At 36.7% G+C, this 24,733-nt stretch overlaps 1 protein-coding gene across 2 annotated transcripts in view; it reads left to right on the top strand.

The window, feature by feature from the left end:
• The window catches only part of vav3.S (vav guanine nucleotide exchange factor 3 S homeolog), a 122,379-nt gene that overhangs the window by 44,138 nt on the left and 53,508 nt on the right, over nucleotides 1-24,733 (top strand). For both annotated transcript variants that reach the window (XM_041561562.1, XM_018261087.2), the window contains exons 2-10: nucleotides 2,547-2,663; nucleotides 12,310-12,368; nucleotides 14,283-14,348; nucleotides 18,656-18,767; nucleotides 18,943-19,035; nucleotides 19,165-19,233; nucleotides 21,353-21,456; nucleotides 21,911-22,010; nucleotides 22,661-22,756. In XM_041561562.1, coding sequence (XP_041417496.1) covers nucleotides 2,547-2,663; nucleotides 12,310-12,368; nucleotides 14,283-14,348; nucleotides 18,656-18,767; nucleotides 18,943-19,035; nucleotides 19,165-19,233; nucleotides 21,353-21,456; nucleotides 21,911-22,010; nucleotides 22,661-22,756 — 816 coding nt within the window. The remainder of the gene's footprint in view (nucleotides 1-2,546; nucleotides 2,664-12,309; nucleotides 12,369-14,282; nucleotides 14,349-18,655; nucleotides 18,768-18,942; nucleotides 19,036-19,164; nucleotides 19,234-21,352; nucleotides 21,457-21,910; nucleotides 22,011-22,660; nucleotides 22,757-24,733) is intronic.

The raw sequence follows: 24,733 nt of genomic DNA, 5'->3' as shown, positions 1-24,733 counted from the left end.
AGAAGCCACTTTTGAATTTCATTATCTACATCACCTTCTCCATGCTAATAACCCACACACTTCATTTCTTCTTTATTTCTTGAGAGAATTTTACCCACTAAACTTGCATGGGGAAATGATACTGGCATTTTTTTTTTACGGAGAATTTTACACAAGGAGAAAATTCACCGTATTTCTTCTTGAAAAGGTGTACCTAAAATTCCTAAAAAGTAAATATGAGACGTTGTGAAAATACATGAATTGGAGTGAGCTTTGTTGAAGTTAGACAAGGAAAAAAATCACAGTTTCCTAAATGTATGTCTGATTTGGCTGTACCTGATGCCTAAATATTTGAGGGCTGTTTTTGGTTTCTGTGATCTAAAGCGATGGTTTCTTTCCTATATAAGAAAATAATTCTAATTAAATGATAGGAACGTTATTTTCTTCTATATATTAGGAGCAGTCACTTTGAGCTTAATTTATTGTACTGGTGCAATTTTTACTAATAGAGAAGAACATTTTATTCCAACGTTTTGAAGGCTGTGCCCAACTGCTTAGTTTGTATATTTGTTCTGCAGGTTAGAAGTGCTCCTTTTAGAGCATTACATCTTTCCTCTATTTCCTCGTACTGCAAACTGGTTTGAGCCAAACCATGCTAAAATCATCTACGCAAACGGTGCAGGACAAGTTGACTTTTTCTATGTGCATTAGCTGCCACAATTACGTGGATCTATGCAACATTGTAATATGTTATCTCCATGCATTCACTGCCTTTTTAAGATAGCTAGAGCAGCTATAACCTTTCATCAATATGTGGTGCAATGTATCTATAATCGACATGTACATTAGGGACTCAGCTTTTCTGTATAGAATGTAGTGATTGTCACCTTAATTACATTCCTAAAATAGACCAGGGGTCCCCAAACTTTTTTACCCCAATTTCGTTACCCAGGAGACACCTTCAATTGTAAAAAGAGTTGGGGAGCAACATGAGCTTGAAAAAAGTTCCTGGGTGGTGCAGGAGGCTCTGTTTGGCAGTACATCGGTTTTTATGCAACCAAAACTTGCCTCCAAGCCAGAAATTCAAGAAAAAGCACCTGCTTCGATGCCCTCGGAGCAATATCTAAGGGATTTGGAGAGAAACATGTTGCTTACGAGCCACGAGTTGGGGAATCACTGGTCTAGACTATGGAGGTTATATACTAAAACCCACATTTTTCTGTTTGGGGTTTTAAAGGAAAAACACATTTTTTTTGTGAAAGAAAAAAACCTAAAATCTTTCAAAATTTATTATAGCTGAGGCTGCTAAAAGTCTGAAATCTACCAAGGTCATTTAGAAATCAATGGCAGATGTCCCTTTTACAATTGGAAGATATCATGATCTGTGCTGGGTTTTGTATGATAATCCAAAACATTTGTGGTTTTTGGACATCAAATCAGAAAAAGTCATTCTTTTCAGGCATCAAATCAGAAAAATTTGAATGTTTAAATTTTTTTCACAGTTTTATCGAGTCTTTTCCCGCACCAAATTTTTTTGAATTATATTATTGATAAATAAGGCAAAATTGCAGATGGGAGTTTGGTCAAAGTTGTTTTACTAAAATTCCAGTTTTAGCAAATAACCCCCTATGTGTATATTATAGTGTTTCATATGTGCAGTATGTAGTGCAGTATGTATATGTCCTATTCTTATTACCAATATACAATATGGCTTCAATATCAAGAAGAGACACTTGGAGGTTTATTTATCAATATTTGGATATGTGTGATTTTAGAAGTTTTTGAAATCATGAAAAAACGAAATTTTCACTAAAACCACGAATGTCAAGTAATTTTTTTAAAAGATCCTCATATAAAGAGCATGAACAAAAACAATGCAAATTGAATCCGAAAAAATTCAAAATCCTGATTTTCATGTTAGTGCAATTAGAACAGCGTCAAAATTTTTAAAACCACAAAGCAAAGAAAGATTTTACATTTGAACGACAACTTCCATTGACATAGATCTCAAAGTTTTGTGTTAATGTTTTTTGTGTTTTTTCTTTTAATACATTACAATTTTTTTTGTTTTAAAGTAATTAGTATAGTCCGTAATTTTTAGTGCTAAAAAATATGATTTGGGGAAACAAAATAAAAATAACGATAATACAAACCATTATCTTGACTGCATTATACTATCATTAATATTAATTAATTTCTCTCTGTTCTTGGTGTTTACTTCTTCTGTATGACATAAAGAGGTGACATAATTCTAAAACAGTATCTGGACACCAGCTGTAGTTTAGGGCAGGACCATCTTGAGAGAAGTGTTAGTATCATTTTAAATGCAGTTGGATGAAGGACAACACGGTATCTATATCTATATATCTATATCTATATATCTATATATCTATATATATATATATATATATATATATATATATATATATATATATATATATATATATATATATATATATATATATATATATATATATCCTGTATTCATGTTTAGAAACAATCATTTGCCTTTGCATAAGCTTACTGCTAGAAAATCTGAATTCTAATGTATTTCTTTTTCTTTCTAGTTTTTGTGTTTGAAGAATATCCGAACCTTTCTGTCTGTGTGCTGCGGTGCATTCAGTATGAAGAAAAGTGACCTGTTTGAATCTTTTGACTTATTTGATGTGCGGGATTTTGCAAAGGTATATTTATATGTTGTGACTTTTTTAATGAGTTTGACACACACTTGAGACACAGGTTTGGGGCACCAAATGGATGAATTAATTGATTTTATTTTATTCTGGCTGGTTTTACCCAGAAGCATCCAAATCTTTAGTTTAGCACAGCTGCATTACATTGTGTTTTTAAACAAAACAAGCTGTATTCTTAGGCTAGGGCCACATGGGCTGAAATACGTGGCTGATTTCAGCCCCTACCACAGACATCAGCCTCCTCTTTTGTTCTCACTGGAAGTGTAAAATCGGCTCCTGCGCGAACAGGCACTGCAGATTTCTTCGAAGAACTGTGAGTCTGACTTTTAAGTCTGCCAAAGTCTGTTTATGCAGGAGCTGATTGAAGGAGATCAGTGAGAAAAAGAGAGGAGGCTACTGCTTGCGGTAGGTGCTGAAATCAGCCAGCGTATTTAAGATAGCTAATTTCCGTGTGCCTCTAACCTTAAGCACTTGGTACACATTCATCCTACAATAAACCTTTTGAACTCACAAAAGGCATTTAGTTGAATTGAAAAAATGCATATAAGCAGACAAACACCATGGGGCAAATTCACTAAGCGCCGAAGCGCCTAACGCTAGCGTCAATTCGCTAGCGTCGGTCATTTTCGTTACTTCGCAAATTCACTAACGAACGCTGGCGTAAATTCGCTAGTGTTACTTCGCACCCTTACGCCTGGCGAATTTGCGCAACTGACGTAACTACGCAAATTCACTAACGTGCGCATTGTACTGAACGCTACCTTTTACGCTAGACTTCCTTCGCCACCTCAGACCAGGCGAAGCGCAATAGAGTAGATAGGGATTGCTTCAAAAAAAGTTCACATTTTTTCTAAGTCCCAAAAAACGCTGGCGTTTTTTCTATATTATGGGTGATAGACTGAAAAAGATCGAAACATTTTTTGGGGCTCCCCTCCTTCCTCCCTACATTTCTGATCAAAAGCCATACAACCATACTAGAATATAACAGTCACACAGCCAGAAGGGCAATAGACACCAGTAAAGTTGATATTTGGCTTGTCAGATTTCCATGCCAAATTAATCTCATTCAAGTTCTTTTGGGCCCATACACAAATTTATATTACAATAACTAGTTAACAAATTACTTTACTGTCCAACAATAATGGTCTATCACTTCTATGATATGTGTATTCCAGGCCATGCATCAGTTTTAGAGTTTAATCTGTGAATCTGTAGCTATCTTTGGCTCTAGATAATGACATGCTGCTTACAGTTTGAAGGGGGTTGAAACCAGGGACCTAAACGCTGCATTGCAGGTAATTTCTCTGTGTTGTTATATATAGATATGTGATGAAGCCACAAAAAATGGCATTGTCCAGGAAATTAGCAGCTTTACAATATGCCATTTTACCTTTAAGTACTTGCATTTAAGTACATGCATTTATACAACTAGTAGTTTGTAGATTATTATACTGAGCTGCAATCCAATTTTTTTTATAGCATATGAAACCCTATAATTTCATAGCAGGAGGCATTGCAAAAATATGTTCTCATTTTAGGGGAATGGTAAACATTACGGTTGTGTTTTTCTGAGCAGTAGGGAGTAAATCTGGGAGAAAATGAAGTCAGATTTTGGCTCATATGAGCACGTGGAAAGTCTGGTTTTCGTGTTTTTTTTTTTTTTATCATTTTTGTGGTTTTTAGTTTCTGTGCTGTCTATTCTGCCCCTTTGTGGTCTGACATTTAAACTGCTGTTAACCTTCTTTAGTCTGGTGTTCAGTACAAAATTAAGTACGGTAATAGCGATAAGTGTAAACGGCAACAAAATAGTTGCTTAAATACCAGACTGAAAAGCACATTCTGTCAGAAGAAACTTAAAGGAGAACTAAAGTTTCAATCCCTGGGGGGGGGGTTCTGGGAGCAATGCAAGGTTCAGCTCCAGTAGGAAGGACCTTTAGTTTTCCTGGAAGGCCCTGGCAGTCGTGCTCCCAGTGGCCCAGGACGCAACAGTCCGACCCTGGCTGGATTCTTCTATCTTGTTTTTGTTCCAGTTCAGGCCGCCTAGTAAGGCCAATCCCAAGAGCTTAAACTTGAAGTCCAACACCAATTCGTAGAAGAAAATGCGATTTACTAGTAGGGCATTTTGTACTCACGTTCAGACAGGCTTTCACATCGTCGGCACACACAGATTTTATACACATTCATTTTTCAGACAGACTCATCAACAGCCATGTAGAGCATTCCACTAGCGAAAAAAATAACCACAGTTGCCATAGACACATCCCTTTCCAGGACCTTGCACCACCTTCAGGTCCTACCAGTCTGGCATACACTCTATGCCCCTCTGCCCTACTCCAGGAAAGAATTTTTCTGATCCCTGCTTCAGGATGTTCCCACTGGCCCTAAACTGTCACTTCCGCCCTATCTTGGCTTAGCCATAAACACTAGGCCACTACCTCCTCATTGGGGTCTGGGCTACCCATGCTAGCTATCACCCGATCTAGCTTAAGTACCTATTACTTCTTACTAGAGACCCTTACTCTACCTGATTCTGCCAAAGTCCAGGAGAAGAAGAACCCCCCAGGGGATGCCCTGTGCATCTCCATCTAGTGGCTGGAGAGTAAACTACAACTAACATTGCTTTAACACTATTGTAACCTAGTGGCCATTCTAACACATTACAATTATTCCCATTACTTTTGTATATGTATGTATGTATATTTTTATTTGTAAAGCGCTCCTTGAGGGCAAAGCACTGTATAGCAAAACAATAAATTAGTAGTAACAAACAAGGGGTCATTGGAATAAAAAGTAACAATAAGTGCATTATTAGAAATACAATTTACATAAATATAAAAAATATAATTACAATACAGATTAAGTGCTCAGTGTCAAGGAAACAAAAGGCTAGAGGACCCTACCCCGTAGGGCTTAAAGTCTAAATGGGAGGTTAACATACAGACACAATTCAGAGGGGTATTAAGGTGCTGTGGGTTACAGTTTGTTACACTGTTATATAAGTGCCAGTTCAGGTGTTATCCAGGTGTTCCCAGAGGTAGTCTTTTAGTTTTGTTTTAAAAACATTGAAGGAGGATCCTCTCCTGAGAGATTTAGGAATGGCATTCCAAATATAAGGAGTCGCATTCGCATTCTTTAGTCTGGTGTTCAGTACAAAATTAAGTACGGTAATAGCGATAAGTGTAAACGGCAACAAAATAGTTGCTTAAATACCAGACTGAAAAGCACATTCTGTCAGAAGAAACTTAAAGGAGAACTAAAGTTTCAATCCCTGGGGGGGGGGTTCTGGGAGCAATGCAAGGTTCAGCTCCAGTAGGAAGGACCTTTAGTTTTCCTGGAAGGCCCTGGCAGTCGTGCTCCCAGTGGCCCAGGACGCAACAGTCCGACCCTGGCTGGATTCTTCTATCTTGTTTTTGTTCCAGTTCAGGCCGCCTAGTAAGGCCAATCCCAAGAGCTTAAACTTGAAGTCCAACACCAATTCGTAGAAGAAAATGCGATTTACTAGTAGGGCATTTTGTACTCACGTTCAGACAGGCTTTCACATCGTCGGCACACACAGATTTTATACACATTCATTTTTCAGACAGACTCATCAACAGCCATGTAGAGCATTCCACTAGCGAAAAAAATAACCACAGTTGCCATAGACACATCCCTTTCCAGGACCTTGCACCACCTTCAGGACCTACCAGTCTGGCATACACTCTATGCCCCTCTGCCCTACTCCAGGAAAGAATTTTTCTGATCCCTGCTTCAGGATGTTCCCACTGGCCCTAAACTGTCACTTCCGCCCTATCTTGGCTTAGCCATAAACACTAGGCCACTACCTCCTCATTGGGGTCTGGGCTACCCATGCTAGCTATCACCCGATCTAGCTTAAGTACCTATTACTTCTTACTAGAGACCCTTACTCTACCTGATTCTGCCAAAGTCCAGGAGAAGAAGAACCCCCCAGGGGATGCCCTGTGCATCTCCATCTAGTGGCTGGAGAGTAAACTACAACTAACATTGCTTTAACACTATTGTAACCTAGTGGCCATTCTAACACATTACAATTATTCCCATTACTTTTGTATATGTATGTATGTATATTTTTATTTGTAAAGCGCTCCTTGAGGGCAAAGCACTGTATAGCAAAACAATAAATTAGTAGTAACAAACAAGGGGTCATTGGAATAAAAAGTAACAATAAGTGCATTATTAGAAATACAATTTACATAAATATAAAAAATATAATTACAATACAGATTAAGTGCTCAGTGTCAAGGAAACAAAAGGCTAGAGGACCCTACCCCGTAGGGCTTAAAGTCTAAATGGGAGGTTAACATACAGACACAATTCAGAGGGGTATTAAGGTGCTGTGGGTTACAGTTTGTTACACTGTTATATAAGTGCCCAGTTCAGGTGTTATCCAGGTGTTCCCAGAGGTAGTCTTTTAGTTTTGTTTTAAAAACATTGAAGGAGGATCCTCTCCTGAGAGATTTAGGAATGGCATTCCAAATATAAGGAGTCGCAAGAGAGAAGGGTTTGATACGAGAAACAGCAGTAGTAGTGGGGTTACAACCAAGTGGTTGCTCTGAGAGGAGCGGAGGTTTTGGGTAGGAACATAAAGAGAAACAAGAGATGAGATGTAGTTAGGTGCAGAGGAATGAAGGGCTTTGAAGGTTATGAGGAGGAGTTTATAAGTTATTCTTTGTTTTATAGAAAGCCATGATAAGGACTTCAGCAGCGGAGGGGCCTGTACCCTTTTGGATGAGAGGAGGATAATTCTTGCAGCAGTGTTTAATACAGACTGTAGAGGGGAGAGATGGGAGTTAGGGAGGCCAGTTAGTAGAAGGTTACAGTAATCTAGTCTGGATAGGATGAGAGCATGCATGAGTGTCTTGGATGTATCAGGAGAAAGGGATGGATATTGCGTAAGAAAAAGGGACTTGTTTTGACAGTGGTGTTAATGTGATCAGAGAAGGAGTGAGAGGAGTCAAAGATTACCCCCAGACAGCGAGCTGAGTTGACAGGATTAATGAGCATGCCATCAATAGAGATAGTAAATAGGGGAGAAGGACCAGGCTTAGGTGGAAAGATGATAAGTTCAGTTTTTGTTAGGTTGAGTTTGAGGTGACGCTGGTTCATCCAATTTGAGATAGCCAGGAGGCAGTTAGAGATCTGAGGCTCTGTTTCAGCTGTTTATGAATGTTAATGAAACTTGTTTTAACCACAGATTTATAACATTAAAAAATCTACTTTACATCACTCTCACACATTCCAGTACAGTAGCAGTAACATTCACACCAATTACTCGGTGTACCCCTTATAGGTGCATGTGCAGTAGAGTGAAAGCTGAACATAGAAATGAAATGCCTTTTTCACTCTAGTGCAGGCATGTCCAAAGTGCGACCCTTTTTCAAATTTACACCGGCCCTCAGCCTCCATCATGAAATTAATAATAATGAGGCCCCCCAGCACAGTGTGATCAGGAATCCCATAGCAGTAATATTAAGGCACATTTTCTGGCATTAACAATCACTTGTATCCAATGTAACATCACGTTTGTGAAAGAGAGAGTCAGAATAGAAATCATAAATCAGACCTGGTATTTAAACCACTAATTTATTATTTATGTTTTGACACTGAAACAAAACCAGTACAAAAAATGTGACATTGGCAATACTTTCCAATACTGATCTGATCTCATGGACAAGATTTACTGGGGTTGTATTGAGATGAACAACATTTTTGTGGTATTAAAGGGAAAGTCACTTTTATATTTGCCCTGTATTTCTTTTATAAGGCTGCTATATATGATTGTAGCTCTGTGATGGGCAAAAAAGGAAATACTGTTTTCTCTCTGCTTAATAAACCTCTATGTGCAGTGCTCTACTAACTTATACCTATGCCATATGCACTGGGCACAATTACTAACCAAGCGTATCGGGAGAACCTTCTAAAATAGGTAGAGCAGAACAGGATATAATGGGGTGATTGGAAATGGTTGAGCAATTTATTCTTTTATTTATGCCCTACAATTTGCTAGACAAATCTAATTGATATATTAACACCTATAAGTAATGCATACCCTGAATGCTGCTGTATCAGAGACCATTAAATATGTACCCGTACCCGTAAAGTGGTGGATTATTAATATGAATGCTGTAATAAATATACCTCTTTTTCAGGGTTACCTACAACAACCATCAACAGAGCGATACATTAAAATTTTTCCTAATGCCTAATTCCTTGAGCTCTGCACTCTGCTACACACTGCACATTGTAGTTCTTTGGGGTGCCACATACAGATGATATCAGGGAAAAGCAGAATCTGCAGAGTTTTTTAGTATAAGTTTTATATCTGAGGCACTGGGAGATGTCACTTGACCAAGGTCACAAGGACCCGACACAAAAGCATTACCAGAAATCAAATCCCACATCTTCCTGAGTCAGATAGCTTACTGGCTACATGTGAGACAGCAGGAAATATTGCATCAGATGGATTGGGTCTGATCACAAGCCGAATGGTGTGAGGAACTACAACTTTACATGCTGGCTAGCTGATGACCCTAGACCCTTGCAAATCAGGGCTATCATTTTGCCTATTTTTTGTTTTCTGCAAAGTTAGTTGTTTCCCAGGACCACTAATGGAAAGGCCAATATAAGACTATTTATTATTTAAAATTTGAGGAATGGTGTGACTTTATCAGTTTAAAGGGGTCGTTCACCTTCCACCACTTTTTCCAGATCAGTTGTTTTCCGATAGTTTACCAGAAATAAAGCCTTTTTTCGGTTACTTTCTATTTTTTTTTAATAATGCAGTTAAAAGCTTCATTTTTCACCTTCTTATGACTTTCTGAAGCAGCTCTTGGAGGGGGCTCACTGACTATATTCTAAACTGATACATTAGTTGATACAGTTCTTATTTTTGGTCCTGCTGAGCAAAAACCCTGAGTTGCATTTAAGGAGAACTAAACCCCTCCTAGCAACAAAAGCCCACCTTAACTGCCTGCCATTATCCCATCTTCCTCCATGCACTGTGCATTAGTCAAAAAGGTGAAGAGTTCCCGAGCACCATCTTCTGCCCGTTTGCATTTTTCGGCTATCTTCGCCAATGTGAAGCCTGCAGGAGCATATGCAGTTGGGCCTAGTCAGGATTCAGCTTCAATTGCACATGCTCCCATAGGTTTAGGGGATTATCTACTAAAAATGTTCTCATTATTTTAGTAAAACAACTTCGATCAAACTCCGATCCACAATTCTGCTTTATTTATCAATAAAACAACTTGAAAAACTTGGTGTGGGAAAAGACTTGATAAAATTGTTATTTTTCAGATTTGGTGCCCAAAAACTACAACTTTGTTTTTTCCCCTTTACAACCCCCACCAGAAAAATATGGGTTTTCCTAAATAACCCCCTGATTTTCATAGGTTAAAGATGAATGGATTGGGAGGCTGGATGCACTGGATGATAGCAATTAATTAAGGAATCTAACATATGTTAAGGAAGAGTTTGCTGATCCTATAAACTTTTCAATTGGCCTTCAATTTTTTATTTTTTATAGTTTTTCAATTATTTGCCGAAAGCCGAATGGTATGAGGAACTACAGCTTTACATGCTGGCTAGCTGATGAACCTAAACCCTTGCAAATCAGGGCTATCATTTGGCCTATTTTTTGTTTTCTGCAAAGTTAGTTGTTTTCCAGGACCACTAATGGAAAGGTCAATATAAGACTTTCTTTCTACTGTCTATTTATTATTTTAAATTTGAGGAATGGTGTGACTTCTTCAGTTTAAAAGGGTCGTTCACCTTCCACCACTTTTTCCAGATCAGTTGTTTTTCGATAGTTTACCAATGGATAAATACCCAACTTATCCTTTGAAGTCCACTAGTGATGAGCAAAAGATTTCGCACATCACTACTGGAAAGAGAACTATTTTGTATGTTTGTAAGAGACAGTATCCATTAAATACAACAAACTTGAGTATATATCTCCCTCTAGTGGTGCTTGCACAGATTCATTGAGTAAACATTGTATGTACTGTACTGTGGATGCCTTAATCCAAGTTTGCTGATCTACTTCTGTCTATTAAATATATTCTCACCTAAAACTAATTTCTAATCATTATTTTTCTCTTAATCTTTTCCTTATGTCTTGTATTTTATTATTATAATAATATTTTGCTGCCAGTGCAAGCAGAATACTCCTAGAATTCATGTATTTTCTAGAAATCCAACATACTTGTGTGCTACTGCACTGTGACTATTTTTCCCAGGAATGTATGATACTTGCGTCATTGAACATTTCGGGAAATTGGTTCGCTGGGCACCTGTTTTTTAGGCTCTGGTTGGTTAGCTGTACTTAAACTGTAGTGAAGCTAAGGAAAGTAAAATTCAGACTGATATGAGTTTCTACTCAAGCCTAACATTGGAATCCAGGTGAGTTGTGTATGGCACTTCTTTGCAGTTTATATTGAATTTAGTATTTTACTAAACCCAACAGGGGTTGTTCTATTATAAGTTAACTTTTAGTATGTTATAGAATGGACAATTCTAAGCAACTTTGTCATTTCTTTTTATACTTCTTGAATTATTTGCCTTCTTCTTCTGATGTCTTCCAGCTTTCAAATGGGGGTCACTGACCCCATCTAAAAACAAATGCTCTATAAGGCTACAAATGTATTGTTATTGCTATTTTTTATTACTCATCTTTCTATTTAGGCTCCTAGTCATATTCCATTCTCCTATTCAAATCACTGCATGGTTGTTTGGCTATTCTGGACCCTAGCAACCAGATTGCTGAAACTGCATACTTGAGTGCTGCTGAATAACAATCTAAGTAACTACAAGTGATAAAAAATGAAAACCAATTTCAAATTGTTTTAGAATATCACTCTCTACATCACAATAACAGTTCATTTAAAGGCAAGCAACCTCTTTAAAGGAATTGTTCAGTGTAAAAATTAAAACTGGGTAAATAGACTGTGCAAAATTCCTGATTTTCAGCTCTCTTGGTTTACACTGACTGGTTCCCCTGGTTACTAGGCAGTAACCAATCAGAGACTTGAGGGGGGGTCACATTGGTCATATCTGTTGCTTTTGAATCTGAGCTGAATGCTGAGGATCAATTACAAACTCACTGAACAGAAATGTACCATGTGGCTCCCCTTCAAGTCTCTGACTAGCTCAGTTATAGAGCTGAAAAGCAGGAAGTAGTGTTCTGGCTGTTTTATTAGACATCTGTTCACTCCAGCCTTTATGCATTACATTTTTGGCTAACTAACTATATTAGGTACATTTTTTATTTTGCACAGCCTATCTACTTACCCAGTTTGTATTTTCACACTGAACTGTTCCTTTAAAGACTCTTACTAAATCAGTGCAATATTACAAATTCAAAGTCCCTGAATATCACTCTCCACATCATAATAATAGTTGATTGAAAGGTGAACTACCCCTCGTGCAGTGTACTGTGGATTTCACAGATATTTTGGCACGTCTGTTTCTGGCATTAGCAAATTAAGCACCCTGTGAAAGAATCAGCAACTTTAATAACAAACTTGTACATGTGAATAATCTTTTTTAGTCTCTGTATTTATATGATTTTCTGGTTAGCACATAATTGAATAACTGTATACCACAACTGTATTTTCAGGTGATTGAGACTTTATCGAAACTATCCCATACAACCATTTCTTTGTCAGCTGGAATAAGGTTAGTAATATTTTCTTACTGTTAAAATTCAGGATTATGAAAAAACATATGAATTGTTTATACATGTAGTCAGTATTACATTTTTCTTTTTTCCGAACCCCCCAAAACAAATGTAGGAGTCAGACGAGAAACAATATAACCTAGTCATAGTTTTCTCTATATTTTACCTGGCTTAGACAGAAAGCATGGATGCACTTACTATTTACTCAAATCACAGCGCTGACTTATATAAAGAGGTTGTTCAGAGTTTAATTAACTTTTAGTTTGATATAGAGAATGCTATTCTGAGACAATTTGCAATTATTGCAGTTTTTAAACTATTTAGCTTTTTGTTCAGCAGTTTGTAATTTCAGCAATCTCGTTGCTAGGGCCCAAATTACCCTAGCAATAAGTGACTGGAATTTGAATGGGGGAGGGCTTAAAGAGAAAGATGAGTAATAAAAAGTAGTAATAGCAATATATATGTAGCCTTACAGAGCATTTGTTTTTAGACTGGCTTAATGACCCCATTGAAAGCTGCAAAGAGTCAGAGGAAGAAGTCAAATAATTAAACAAATGAAGTTCTTGAGCATTAGCAATTTTATAACATACTAAAAGTTATCATAAAGGTGAAACACCCTTTTAAACTTATCTTTAAAGTATTACCTTTATTTGTGGCAAATGTATGTATTTGCTGATGATATACCAATATTCTACTATAAATGTACTCATTTTATGTGCCAAGGGGAGCCCTGACTAAAGACTGATCTATAAATTAGTGCTTTTCTCCTTATGTGTGATTTTACAATGCCCTGGAATCATTCAGGAAAAATAACTGGTTGTGGTATTCATAAAGGTGTGCATTTCCTTTAGGGATGCACCGAATCCAGGATTCGGTTCGGGATTCGCCCAGGATTCGGCCTTTTTCAGCAGGATACGGCCGAATCCTTCTGCCCGGCCGAACCGAATCCGAATCCTAATTTGCATATGCAAATTAGGGCGGGGAGGGAAATTGTGTGCCTTTTTGTCACAAAACAAGGAAGTAAAAAATGTTTTCCACTTCCAACCCCTAATTTGCATATGCAAATTAGGGTTCGGTTCGGTATTCGGCCGAATCTTTCGCAAATGATTTGGGGGTTCGGCCGAATCCAAATAGTGGATTCGGTGCATCTCTAATTTCCTTTTACATAAATTACAGCACCCCACACATTTCCGTTAATAGAAAAAAATTAAATAATTCAGTACTGTAAAAATAATTTACAGTACAATTCACTTTCACATGAATATATATATATATGAAGGTTGCTTAGAGTTGCATTTTCTTACTTTTTTTCTTTTAAAAACTTTTTTATCAACAGTTTTTAATGTATATTAGAACTTAGTATCTTTTAAATATGTAATATGGGTATGGGACCTGTTATCCAGAATGCTCAGGACCTGGGGCTTTCTGGATAATAGATATTTCCATAGTTTGAATCTTAATGCCTTAAGTCTACTAGAAAATTATGTAAACATTTAGTAAACTCAATAGGTTGGTTTTGCTTCCAATAAGGATTAATTATATCTTAGTTGGGATCAAGTACAAGGTACTGTTTTATTATAACAGAGAAAAAGGAAATTATTTTTTAAAAACTTGGATTATTTGGATAAAATAGAGTATATGGAAAATGGCCTTTCCGTAATGCGGAATTTTCTGGATAACGGGTTTCCGGATAATGGATCCCATACATGTAGTAAGAAAGGACATTGCTCCTCAAACTTAGGGTTTCCTATAGAAAGCCTATATGCTAGTGTTTAAAAATATATGCATCTCAGATCCCAACAGTAGGCAGGCTGTGTTCTGGTTGGTGCTTGTCTGTTTAACAATGTTTATGTTGAAGGGACATGAAAATAATTTATCTATACATTTATATGATCTTGCATTTGTTTTTCCAGGCCATTCCCTACAGAGGAAAGTGTTCAGGATGAAGATATTTACAAAGCTCTGCCAGATTTAATTGAGTATGTGTTGCATCAATTTTTTATTTCAATTCAGTAAACCGAATAAAACTCTTGATACACAACTCTTAATACAAAAGATGTCATTATTCTAAATATTGTTCTAGGGGATAATTCTGGTATGCATAGTTAGGCCAAGTTCTGATTCAGCCTTCATCTACATTTTCTGCCTATTCTGGCATTTTACAGGGAACTATGAGCCATATTATAACCTTTGTTTTCCATCTTGGCAAGATGCTTATACTCCAACTGTATGCAGCAGTTTGTGTATATATAGAACTACTTAGTGAGGTATAATATCCTCATATTTTACAGTGGGTACATTATTCACTATATATTTCAATGCACGAGACTTTACAAAATGTCCCATATGCAATATCACTAGTGGAAATTGTTCATCATTTGCTAATTATGGCAGATACATTTTAAGAGAACAGAATTATATTTACTGTATCTGTTTATCTTTCAGGAGACCCAGAGACTGAGACACATAGAACTTTATTTGCTGTCAGTACTTTAATTAAGTTTAGAGATGTTTTGAAGGATCCAGAACTATACAGTTAAGGCATTATTCCCCAGACTAATGTGGCCATTAACATAAAACATGTAATTAAACTTGCTAATGTCTTCTCTTTCAAACCACTAAATTACTCACCAAAGCTCTAACACATCATTAAGCCTGTAAAGAAGTGAATAGGTTTTAAACAAACGCTAAAAAATGTAGCTTGAAACCAATGAATGTAGTTTATTAGTACTCTAATTAAAGCCAATTAGTACTGTAGGTTAGAGTACCTGGCAACTTTGCAGAAAAATAGGTCTAATGAGGCTAGATTCCATTTATTTAATATATAACATAAAAACCACATGTTCTACCAGAACAGTTTACAACCTAATTGAATTGATCTCAGTTGATGCCCTGGTTAAATAAAATATCTCACTATCTTCTGAATGCCTTGGACAAAATTTCCTTGACCCTTGCAATTTCATAAATGAATGACCTTATATCTAGTGAAAGCCCATCCTAATGTCCTTAAAACACAAGAAGACATTAGCAAACCTATGCCCATCTAGATTTATAAACCAGGTGGTCTTAGATTATTGAGCTCCTTCAGGTTTTACATAATCATAATCATCTTTTTATATCCTTCCATCCCTGTTTAGAGTGGGTTAAGTATTTTTTTTATTCTAGTAAATAAGCTGAAAGTCTCTGCAGCAGCTGAATTCTAAGGGGCTTATATATAAATACAGCCCTGACAGCCCTGCCTAAAGCAACTGGACTTTCTGAATATCTTGTAAATATTTCACCAGTAACCAGAGTCACGCTAATTGGTAGGAAATTCTCAAGCATTTTAAACTTTTAAGGGTAATATAGTCACCAACAAACAATCACAGTAGTGAATCTTAGAGAGGTGTGAAAGGATGATCCAGTCACAATGGTACAGTGAATCTCATTGAGGCATGTGTCAATTTTTCACATTACATGACTGGAAGTGTAAATGGCTGTGAAACCTCTGGGGTAAAAGTGGTGTTGTAAACTTCCTTCTCTGTTTTGGTGGAAAGCTGATGTAATTCTATTATATACTATAATATATATACTATATATATATACTATGAATCTAATGATACTGGGCTGTTTTTCAGTTTGCATAAGCACAGATCAAGAAACAGACCCTCTATTCATTTTTTTATGTCTTATGTGTCAGCACAGCCATTACCTTAGCCTGGGTGCATTTTAATTTCATGAATCCACCGCACTCCTGCAATTGATATTTAATTTACTGGTGGTGCTGTCCCTCCGTTGACCCGGCTAGGTCCCTTAGCAACAGCAAGATTTTCACAGATCCGCACACACACAATTTTCTGCAGTTGGGGAGCTTTTATAGCCTGTGTGCAGACAAATGGAGTGGATTTTGGAGCTGAAATGCATACTTACACAGAAAACAGCAGTTATGAGTGGAGGGTCTCTTAGTTCGTCATCTGTGTTGGGTAAATTGTTTAAGGTTTGTTAAGGGATCATATTCAAGATTATATTCTGGAGATTGACATTATGAACAGTAATCAACATGGCTTTATGAAGGATAGTTAATGTCTCTTTTTATGACAAAGAGAGTAGCAAGTTCGACAATGTGGCTGCAGTAGATATGATTTATTTGGATATTGACAAAGTATTTGATACAATGCTACATAAATACTTAAAACTAATTTTTATACTACTTTCAAAACTAAGGTTGTTCTTAGTTATGCTGTTTGCACATGGACAGAAAACTGGCTAAAGGTTCATGCACAGAGCATGGTTGTCAAAAGCACATTCCCTTCTTGGAGCAGGGTGCCTCAGGGTTCTGCTTTGAGTTACCTGTAAGTAATGTATCAGTGTTTGCAGACGACAATAAACTGTGCAAGCCAATTCATTCAATCCAGGATATAGCATCCTTGCAACAGGATCTGGACCATCTACCATTCTGGGTGGCTAAGTAGCACATGCAATTCGGTGCTGATACATGTAAAGTCATGCACATGGGATGTAGAAATATGCAAGCCATTTATACCTTGATGCAGCTTTGTTAACCAATTCTGTGATGAAGCAAGATCTAGGGATACTTGTGGATAATAAACTTGGCTCTATGTTTTGTTGTATTAAAAAGGGTATAGATTCATTGGAGGAAAGGGTCACTCTTCTGCTTTACAAAGAACTAGCAAGGCCCCATCTAGTTTTGGTCTCCAGTGCTCGGATGTGATATTACTGAATTACAGACCAAATAAGGGTAAACAGGTTAAGGGTATGGGAAGTCTCTATTATATAGAAAGATTGGGCACGTTTTGAATGTTTTCACGTAAAAATGACCCCTAAGGGGAAATATGTTACCACTAAGTTAAACCATTAAGTTAAACAGAAGAATACGCTCGAATGAGTGGTGAAAAGTTTTCAAGAAATTCCAAAAGTCCAGTTGTATTAGGCTTATCATTACTAGAAACTGAATATCATAACTTGAATGTAAAACGTCATAGACATAATCTCTAACTGATATAATACTGCTGTGCACCCTAGGGAAGAGACTTAATTCCTTTCACCTGGGTACCCGTTTAGTACAAAACTTTACATGTTTCCATGCAATAATCGTTGTTTACTTACAGGCATAAGCATTGATTTATTTACTACTATCTTGCAAATTACAAAAGTCATTATCTGGGATCGTGGAATACTAGGGGAATGCTAGAAGTTTGGGTTATTTTCAGTGCTATTTGTTTCAGTTCTAAAAATGCTACTATTAATCCCATGTTTATTCGTACTGTTAATATCTATTTTTGCCCATGTGTTTTATCTGTATGTGCAGAATAGTCTAGTAAAGCTTCACAACCCCTTGGCCCCCATTTATAATTGCTCAGGATTTTCAGCTCCAGCAATCATCAAGACAACCTGATGTGAATTTTCATAATTCATGCTGGTTTTGAACCAAAAACGTTAGGCAATTTCTATAATATTTACAAACTTGCTTTTCTTACAAAAAAACTTCATCGGCTTTAAGGTCCCAAGTCCCAGGAATTACAGAAATCACAGACTTTTTAGCTCGAAGCCAGTGTGAATTGGGCAAATTCACGTCAGGTTCAGGCTTGAGCAACCATAAATGCAGCCTTAAAGGAGAACTAAATCTTAACTAAAGAAGTAGCTAGAAATGTCGTACATTATGTTTTGCGCTTCTGTACCAGCCCAAATCAACCACAGCCCTTTTGCAGGGATTTTCTGTGCTTTTGAAGATGCCCCAGTAGCTCCCCATCTTTTTTTCTGCTAATTCACTGCACATGCTCTGTGCTGCTCTCACTTACTGAGCTTAGGGACCAATACACAATATACTGTACATATAAGGCTGATTAGTAATCAGTACAGATTATTGGTATCATAATTTAATAATCAGCCCTGTAGCATCATCTTATATTACAGGCCAACCTTTTTTTCTGCTTGTTAATTTGCGATGACCCCTAACCTTAACTTCTCAACAGATGTTCAGAGTCCACTGAGCATGTGAGTGTCACAGACACTTTCCAAGATGGTGACTTCCTGTGACAAGTTTAAAGTCCTGGATCATTGCCGATATTCAGAAGCTGAAACTTTAGGCTGGTACAATAAGTTCACTTTATAAAATATGGCATTTTTAGCCATATTCATTTTAGGATTTAGTTCTCCTTTAAAAGTGTCCCTTTCATGGGTTGTTTTCAGTTGCAGCTGCCTGCAGTGCAACAAAAACATTACTATTCCGAGATATTATACTGATTGAATCCAATGATAATGCAACATCTTCTTTCCACACTTAAAGTGAATCCGGAGCTGATGAAGATGAAGAGTTGTACTATGACTCCGTTTATCAGGAAGATGATGGAGGGGAAGTTTATGAAGATCTTATGAAGGCTGAAGCTGCTTTGCCCAATGTAAGAGTCCTGACTGTTCGTTTGTAATCATTTCAGCTGCCATATAAAAATACACCAGCAGTATGGATCACAAATTAAATAATTTACTATTTACATGTATGTTTTATATTTATGCAATGGAATCCGACTTTTAACATGTGTTTTTTTAGAGCAGTTTATATTTTGTGCTTTTCAGAGGTCTGCCGAGAGTGATGTTCGGAGCTGCTGTTTGCTAGAAATTAAACAGACTGAGGAAAAATATTCAGAAACATTAGACTCAATTGAAAAGGTAGAGTGGGTGTGAATGAACATTTAAAATGTTCTACATATGGGTGTACAGTACAACAGTATTTTGAAACGTTATTATAAGTTCCGTCTTTTAACTGAATCATAGCTGATTTCATTTTTGCATTTGCAGTTCTTCATGGAACCTTTGAAAAATTTTCTGACACCAACAGACATACAGAATGTTTTCATTAATATTTCTGTGAGTAAAAGAACATGAAATTATAGTATTATATACGTTCAATGGATGTGTGGTTCATGTAAACATGCATAGTATACACAAGCCCAACTTTACTTTTAAAAACAGGGCTATAATTTACATTAGAGGCATGCTGTTTTGGCATTAGTGCACATTTAAAATAGTACAACTATTGTTCATCATTGCCTGGGCCCATTCTAAAATTGCCATTTTGACTCCACTGCATTGGTGCATTGTCTTAATAAAGGTCTCTACCAGCTAAAAATAATGAGGGGTTTATGTAGGCCTCTAAACTATTAACTTACTGGTACTGAGAATTTTGCTTCATTCTTATCTCAAGAAAAATATAAAGGCAAAAGAGTAACAGGACGGTTTGATTAATAACCTGTCATTACTCCCAGAGATCTGTTGCCTAGGACTAGTGGAAAGGACTAATTATGGAACAGCTCTAAAGCTGTTTGTTCATAGCCTGGTGATTCATATCCAAATATATTTTGCTTCCTTGGAAAAAAAATAGTTGCGTTGAGACTGGGAGTGGGAAGTTTTTAGTTATATTCTTTACTACTCGTTTTCTTTCTTTTATCTTCCATTCCCCAATGTGTAATGTTCAATCACAAGTTTTAAATCGTTGATGCCATTAGATGCATATGATGGCAATGACACTTCTATGCAGAGCTGTGGAGTAAGAGTCATGGAGTTGGAAACAATTTTGGGTATCTGGAGTTGAAGTCGCCAAAAATGTACCCACTCTGACTCCTAATAACTTTAAATACAAATACTGAAAATAATCAAATCAGATTTAAAGGAACAGTTCAGTGTAAAAATAAAAACTGGGTAAATAGATAGTATGTGCAAAATAAAATGTTTCTGATATGCTTAGTTAGCCAAAAATGTAATGTATAAAAGCTGCAGTGACTGGATGTCTGACATAATAGCCAAAACATTATTTCCTACTTTTTAGCTCTCTAACTCTCAGTTAGTCAGCAACTTGAAGGGGGCCCACATGAGACAAAACTATTCAGTGAGGTTGTAACTGATCCTCGGCATGCAGCTCAGATTCAAAAGCAACAGTTATGACACATGTGGCCCCACTCAAGTCTCTGATTGGTTACTGCCTGGTAACCAATCAGTGGAAACCAAGAGAGCTGCAAAGAGCCAAGTAGTGTTCTGGCTGTTATGTTAGACATCCATTCAATCCAGCCGTTATAGATTACATTTTGGCTAACTAACTGTATTAGAAACATGTTTTATTTTGCACAGCCTATCTATTTAACCAGTTTTTATTTTTATACTGAACAATTCCTTAAATAACTTCAGTGAAGGAGAATATGGCAGAAGCAATTCTGTTGTAAATTGTATTTAACAGCTATTCTACAGATCTATACCAGGTGCAATTAATATATAAGTTGTTTTAGGTTTTCCAGTTGTTTTTGGTTTATGTAGTTTAACTTTGATTTTCGTTTGATTTTTGTTTAGAATTTCCAAAGGGTGTGATTTATTTTTCTGAACTTTGGCAGTGATAAAACGCCTTGTCTTTCAACATCAACATGGAAAATATATTAGGAACAGTAGGACCAAAAAATGAAAGCATTTTAAAGTAATTAACATATAATATATGCACTGTTAAAAGCTGCCTGTTTGCTTTAGAAACACAACTATAAACAAGTTGCTGTATAGCTATGGGGCAGCTATTCAAACTTGAAAAATAGAGAAAAGGAACAGGTTACATAGCATATAACATATATGCCCTGTCTAATACAACGGTGTTTTATCTGATATTTGCTATGTAACCTTGCTATGTATGCCTTTTTTACACAGCAGCTTGTTTACATAAACTATAGTATTCTTTCTAAAGCCAACACACAGCTTTTACCAGTGCTGAGCAACACTACATTATATTTTAATTACTTTGAAAAAAAAACAGAGGAGTTGGATGTACCATAACATGAGGAGTTGGAGTCAAAGTTTAGGAGTTATGTACCGACTCCAAATCCTGCTTCTGTGTTGGTGGCATGTGTTTCTAAAATGTATTTTGATTTGGTTTTGCTGAATACACACCAACTGTTGCGTCATATGTTATGATATAATTTTGTTTTTCTTAATTCTGTATGGTATTCTTTAGGAAATGGTAGAGGTACACAAGAACTTGATGAAGGAAATTAAGGACTCTGCCAACCACCGGAATAGCCAGAACCTTTACGTGATCTTCCTAACATACAAAGAAAGGTATATACTGCCAATAAAATTGGATATTTGCAATTTTGTTACAAAAGTTTTACTAGGTAAAATTTATTTACAGCAAAATGCAAAATGCAAAGGCTCTGTTGAAAATCAGCAGAATGCATAGACAGACGCTGTGGATTAAAATGTATCAGCCGTTAAAAAAAAGTTCTGTTGTAAAGAAAATAACTATTAAAATACCATATATTTTTTAACTATATCACTCAGTCAAGCCTATTAATTAAAAATAATACATACTGACACACATGAATGATTCTGCTGTTCAGAGTATGACTGAATGCTGACCCATTGGGGCACTGCAGTGGCATGTTCTGTCATGAGTTAGAGAGTTGCTTTGGGTAAGTTAGTGCTATTCCTGTCTGCTTTGCTTATTAAATATGTTTCTTTATGTGACAGATGAACGCTCACAACAAAAACATATTTTTTTTGCTTGTTTTAGGCTTCTTATCTATGGGGAATATTGCAGCCAAGTAGAATTAGCCATATCTCTTTTGGATAACATCTCCAAGACCAGAGAGGATGTCCGATTGAAACTGGAGGTAGGAGCCGAATGAAAAACTGTTTGCTATTAATATCTATATTGGCAGCACTTTATTAAACACCTTTCTAGAGAACTGGAAAATCTGAATGGGATATTATTGACTACTCCTGATGTAAAGCAGTAAATGTATAATATGATTACTCATAAGGGGTCACTTAGGAACGCACCCGCTCCAGGGTTCCCACGGTGGGTTGTGTGTAACAGACTTGTGCCCAGTGAAACAAGTACAAATGCACTCATGGTATCAATAAATAGTTATGCAGTAGATGTGCTGTACTAGTATAAATATAAAGGTATGTAGAAAAAAAAATATTGGTTTAGCTGTCAGTGTGCCTCTGAGTTACCCTTTGGCCTTTGCTAAGAAAGTGGGTATGCCAATTCCTCCAATATATCTGTGTTGAAGCAAAGTCTGAAGCTGCATGCTCAGTGGTCTCCCAACTTCAAGTGAAACAGCAAACAGACATCAGTTATAAATGCTGTACTTTATGAAAAGCCCCTTGCTTAAAACACTGGTGCTTTGCTAAAAGCAGCTCTGCAGTTACTGCATGTTAATATTTACTATATTGTTACAAGAGTACCTCTTTGTGCAATGGAATTTAAACGAATCAGCAGTGCCATGATCATAATTATTATTATTATTCTCGACAGGAATGTTCTAAACGAGCAAATAATGGAAAATTCACCCTGAGAGATCTCTTGGTAGTCCCTATGCAGAGAGTTCTGAAATACCATCTACTGCTCCAAGTAAGTTCATCTTTAAAGGCCTCTACATATGTCTAGCCAATAAAAGGCTTTGTAGGGTTTAGTTCTTTCTTCCTTGCAGGTTTTTTTTTATTAGAGAATAAATTGTCTGTATTACTTTTTCTTTAAATGTACAGTTCTTAATTAAAAAACTGAATATAATGCCTGTTAGTCTTGTCCACGATGACAATTTTTTGGCAGAATACATTAAGAAAAATCTGAGCCTTACTTTTAACCATGGAGTCTGCTCCCTCTATAGTTAAGCCACTGCTTATACTGATACAACAACATAGTTTTAGACTGGCATCAAAATGGTTTGTCCCTCTAAAACCATAAATAAAACTTTAAAAATAGCAAATCATAAATACATTTTAAAAAAGTGTCATTAACCATAAATGTGCCCTGACTAGGTGGTGGGATCCTACCTTCAAAATATCAAAACACAGCAATTTTCCAAATAAAGGATTGGCTTGATCATTTCAGCATTTCCCATTGGACCTTGTATCTCCTGTTACCTTGAACTAGGGGCTATTAAAGGTATATGCAGAGAAATTGGACACTGTATAGCTTGAGACCACGATTTTCTCAGAACGATCGTACGCATTTATCATCAACTAAAAAGACCAATTTGCCAGGAAAACAAAGGGGAGCTGCCTGCTTGGCCCTGCAAACACAGATAGATTGCACTGGGGCCGACAAAGATTTTTTGACCTGACCGATCAATTTCCTGACAGATGTCGGCCGAAAAATCGTAAGATGTACGATCGTTCGAATCCCACTAACCGCACAATAATTTTGAAGGATTGGTCGGACTTCCCTTAAATTCGGTCATTCGGCAAGAAGAATCTTCGCATCTATGGGGAGATTTAATGCAGTTTGTAAGGCACAGGCCTCCTTCAGGTTATCATTTAATTAGGTGGATGTGATATAGTGCACATCCCGACTGATAACTGTTTGGGGTATGATTAGGAACAGAAGACAGATATAACTCATACGGCATGTGGGACCTGATGCTAATTCTATAAAAATATCACTTTGAAAAAGCAGTGCTGCCTAAGCTCAAGGAAGTAATAACACTCAGTGGACCCGTTTGTATTTATTTATTTTTTATTGCATTCTACAATACTATACTATTAACCCTGTTTCAATATTTGCAGATAAGGCACAGATGTGTCAGAAAATGTTACTGTATTATCCTTAAAAGCCCAAATATATCTTTAGCCTTACTACCTCTTGCTTTGTAATACTGTAATCACGTATACTAAGCTTAAGTGCTGTAACAAACCAAATGGCCAGTCTTGAAGTGACTAATGGCCTGACTGTAACAAGTCAGATGGTAAAAATAAGCAAACATTTGACTTTATGGTTTACCTTAAAGGGAATAAAAGAAAACATTATTCTAAGCAACTTTGCAATATAAATTAATTCAATCCCTTTCTATTTTTCTGACCTGGTGGCTCAGACTGTTGAAACAAGACAAGGCAGCTGATTAACAGACTTGTCTTTGCTGGGGAACTAAGACTTTTGCAACATTGTTGCCAAAAAGGGTAACAACAAGGGGGTAAGCAAATGCTGCTTTTAATAGCAGTTCAATTGTTATTTGTCTTTACAAATAACGTTAAAGGCACTTAAAGGGATACTGTCATGGGAAATTTTTTTGTTTCAAAACGCATCAGTTAATAGTGCTGCTCCAGCAGAATTATGCACTGAAATCCATCTTCAAAAGAGCAAACTTATATTTATATATTTAATTTTAAAATTTGACATGGGCTAGACATATTGTCAGTTTCCTAGCTGCCCCCAGTCATGCGACTTGTGCTCTGATAAACTTCAGTCACTCTTTACTGCTGTACTGCAAGTTGGAGTGATATCACCCCCCCCTTTCCCCCAGCAGCCTAACAACAGAACAATGGGAAGGTAACAAGATAACAGCTGCCTGGTAGATATAAGAACAACACACAATAGTAAACGCTAAGTCCC

Source organism: Xenopus laevis, chromosome 4S (assembly GCF_017654675.1).
Source record: "Xenopus laevis strain J_2021 chromosome 4S, Xenopus_laevis_v10.1, whole genome shotgun sequence".
Lineage (NCBI taxonomy): Eukaryota > Metazoa > Chordata > Amphibia > Anura > Pipidae > Xenopus > Xenopus laevis.
This window is presented reverse-complemented; position numbering and strand designations above follow the sequence as displayed.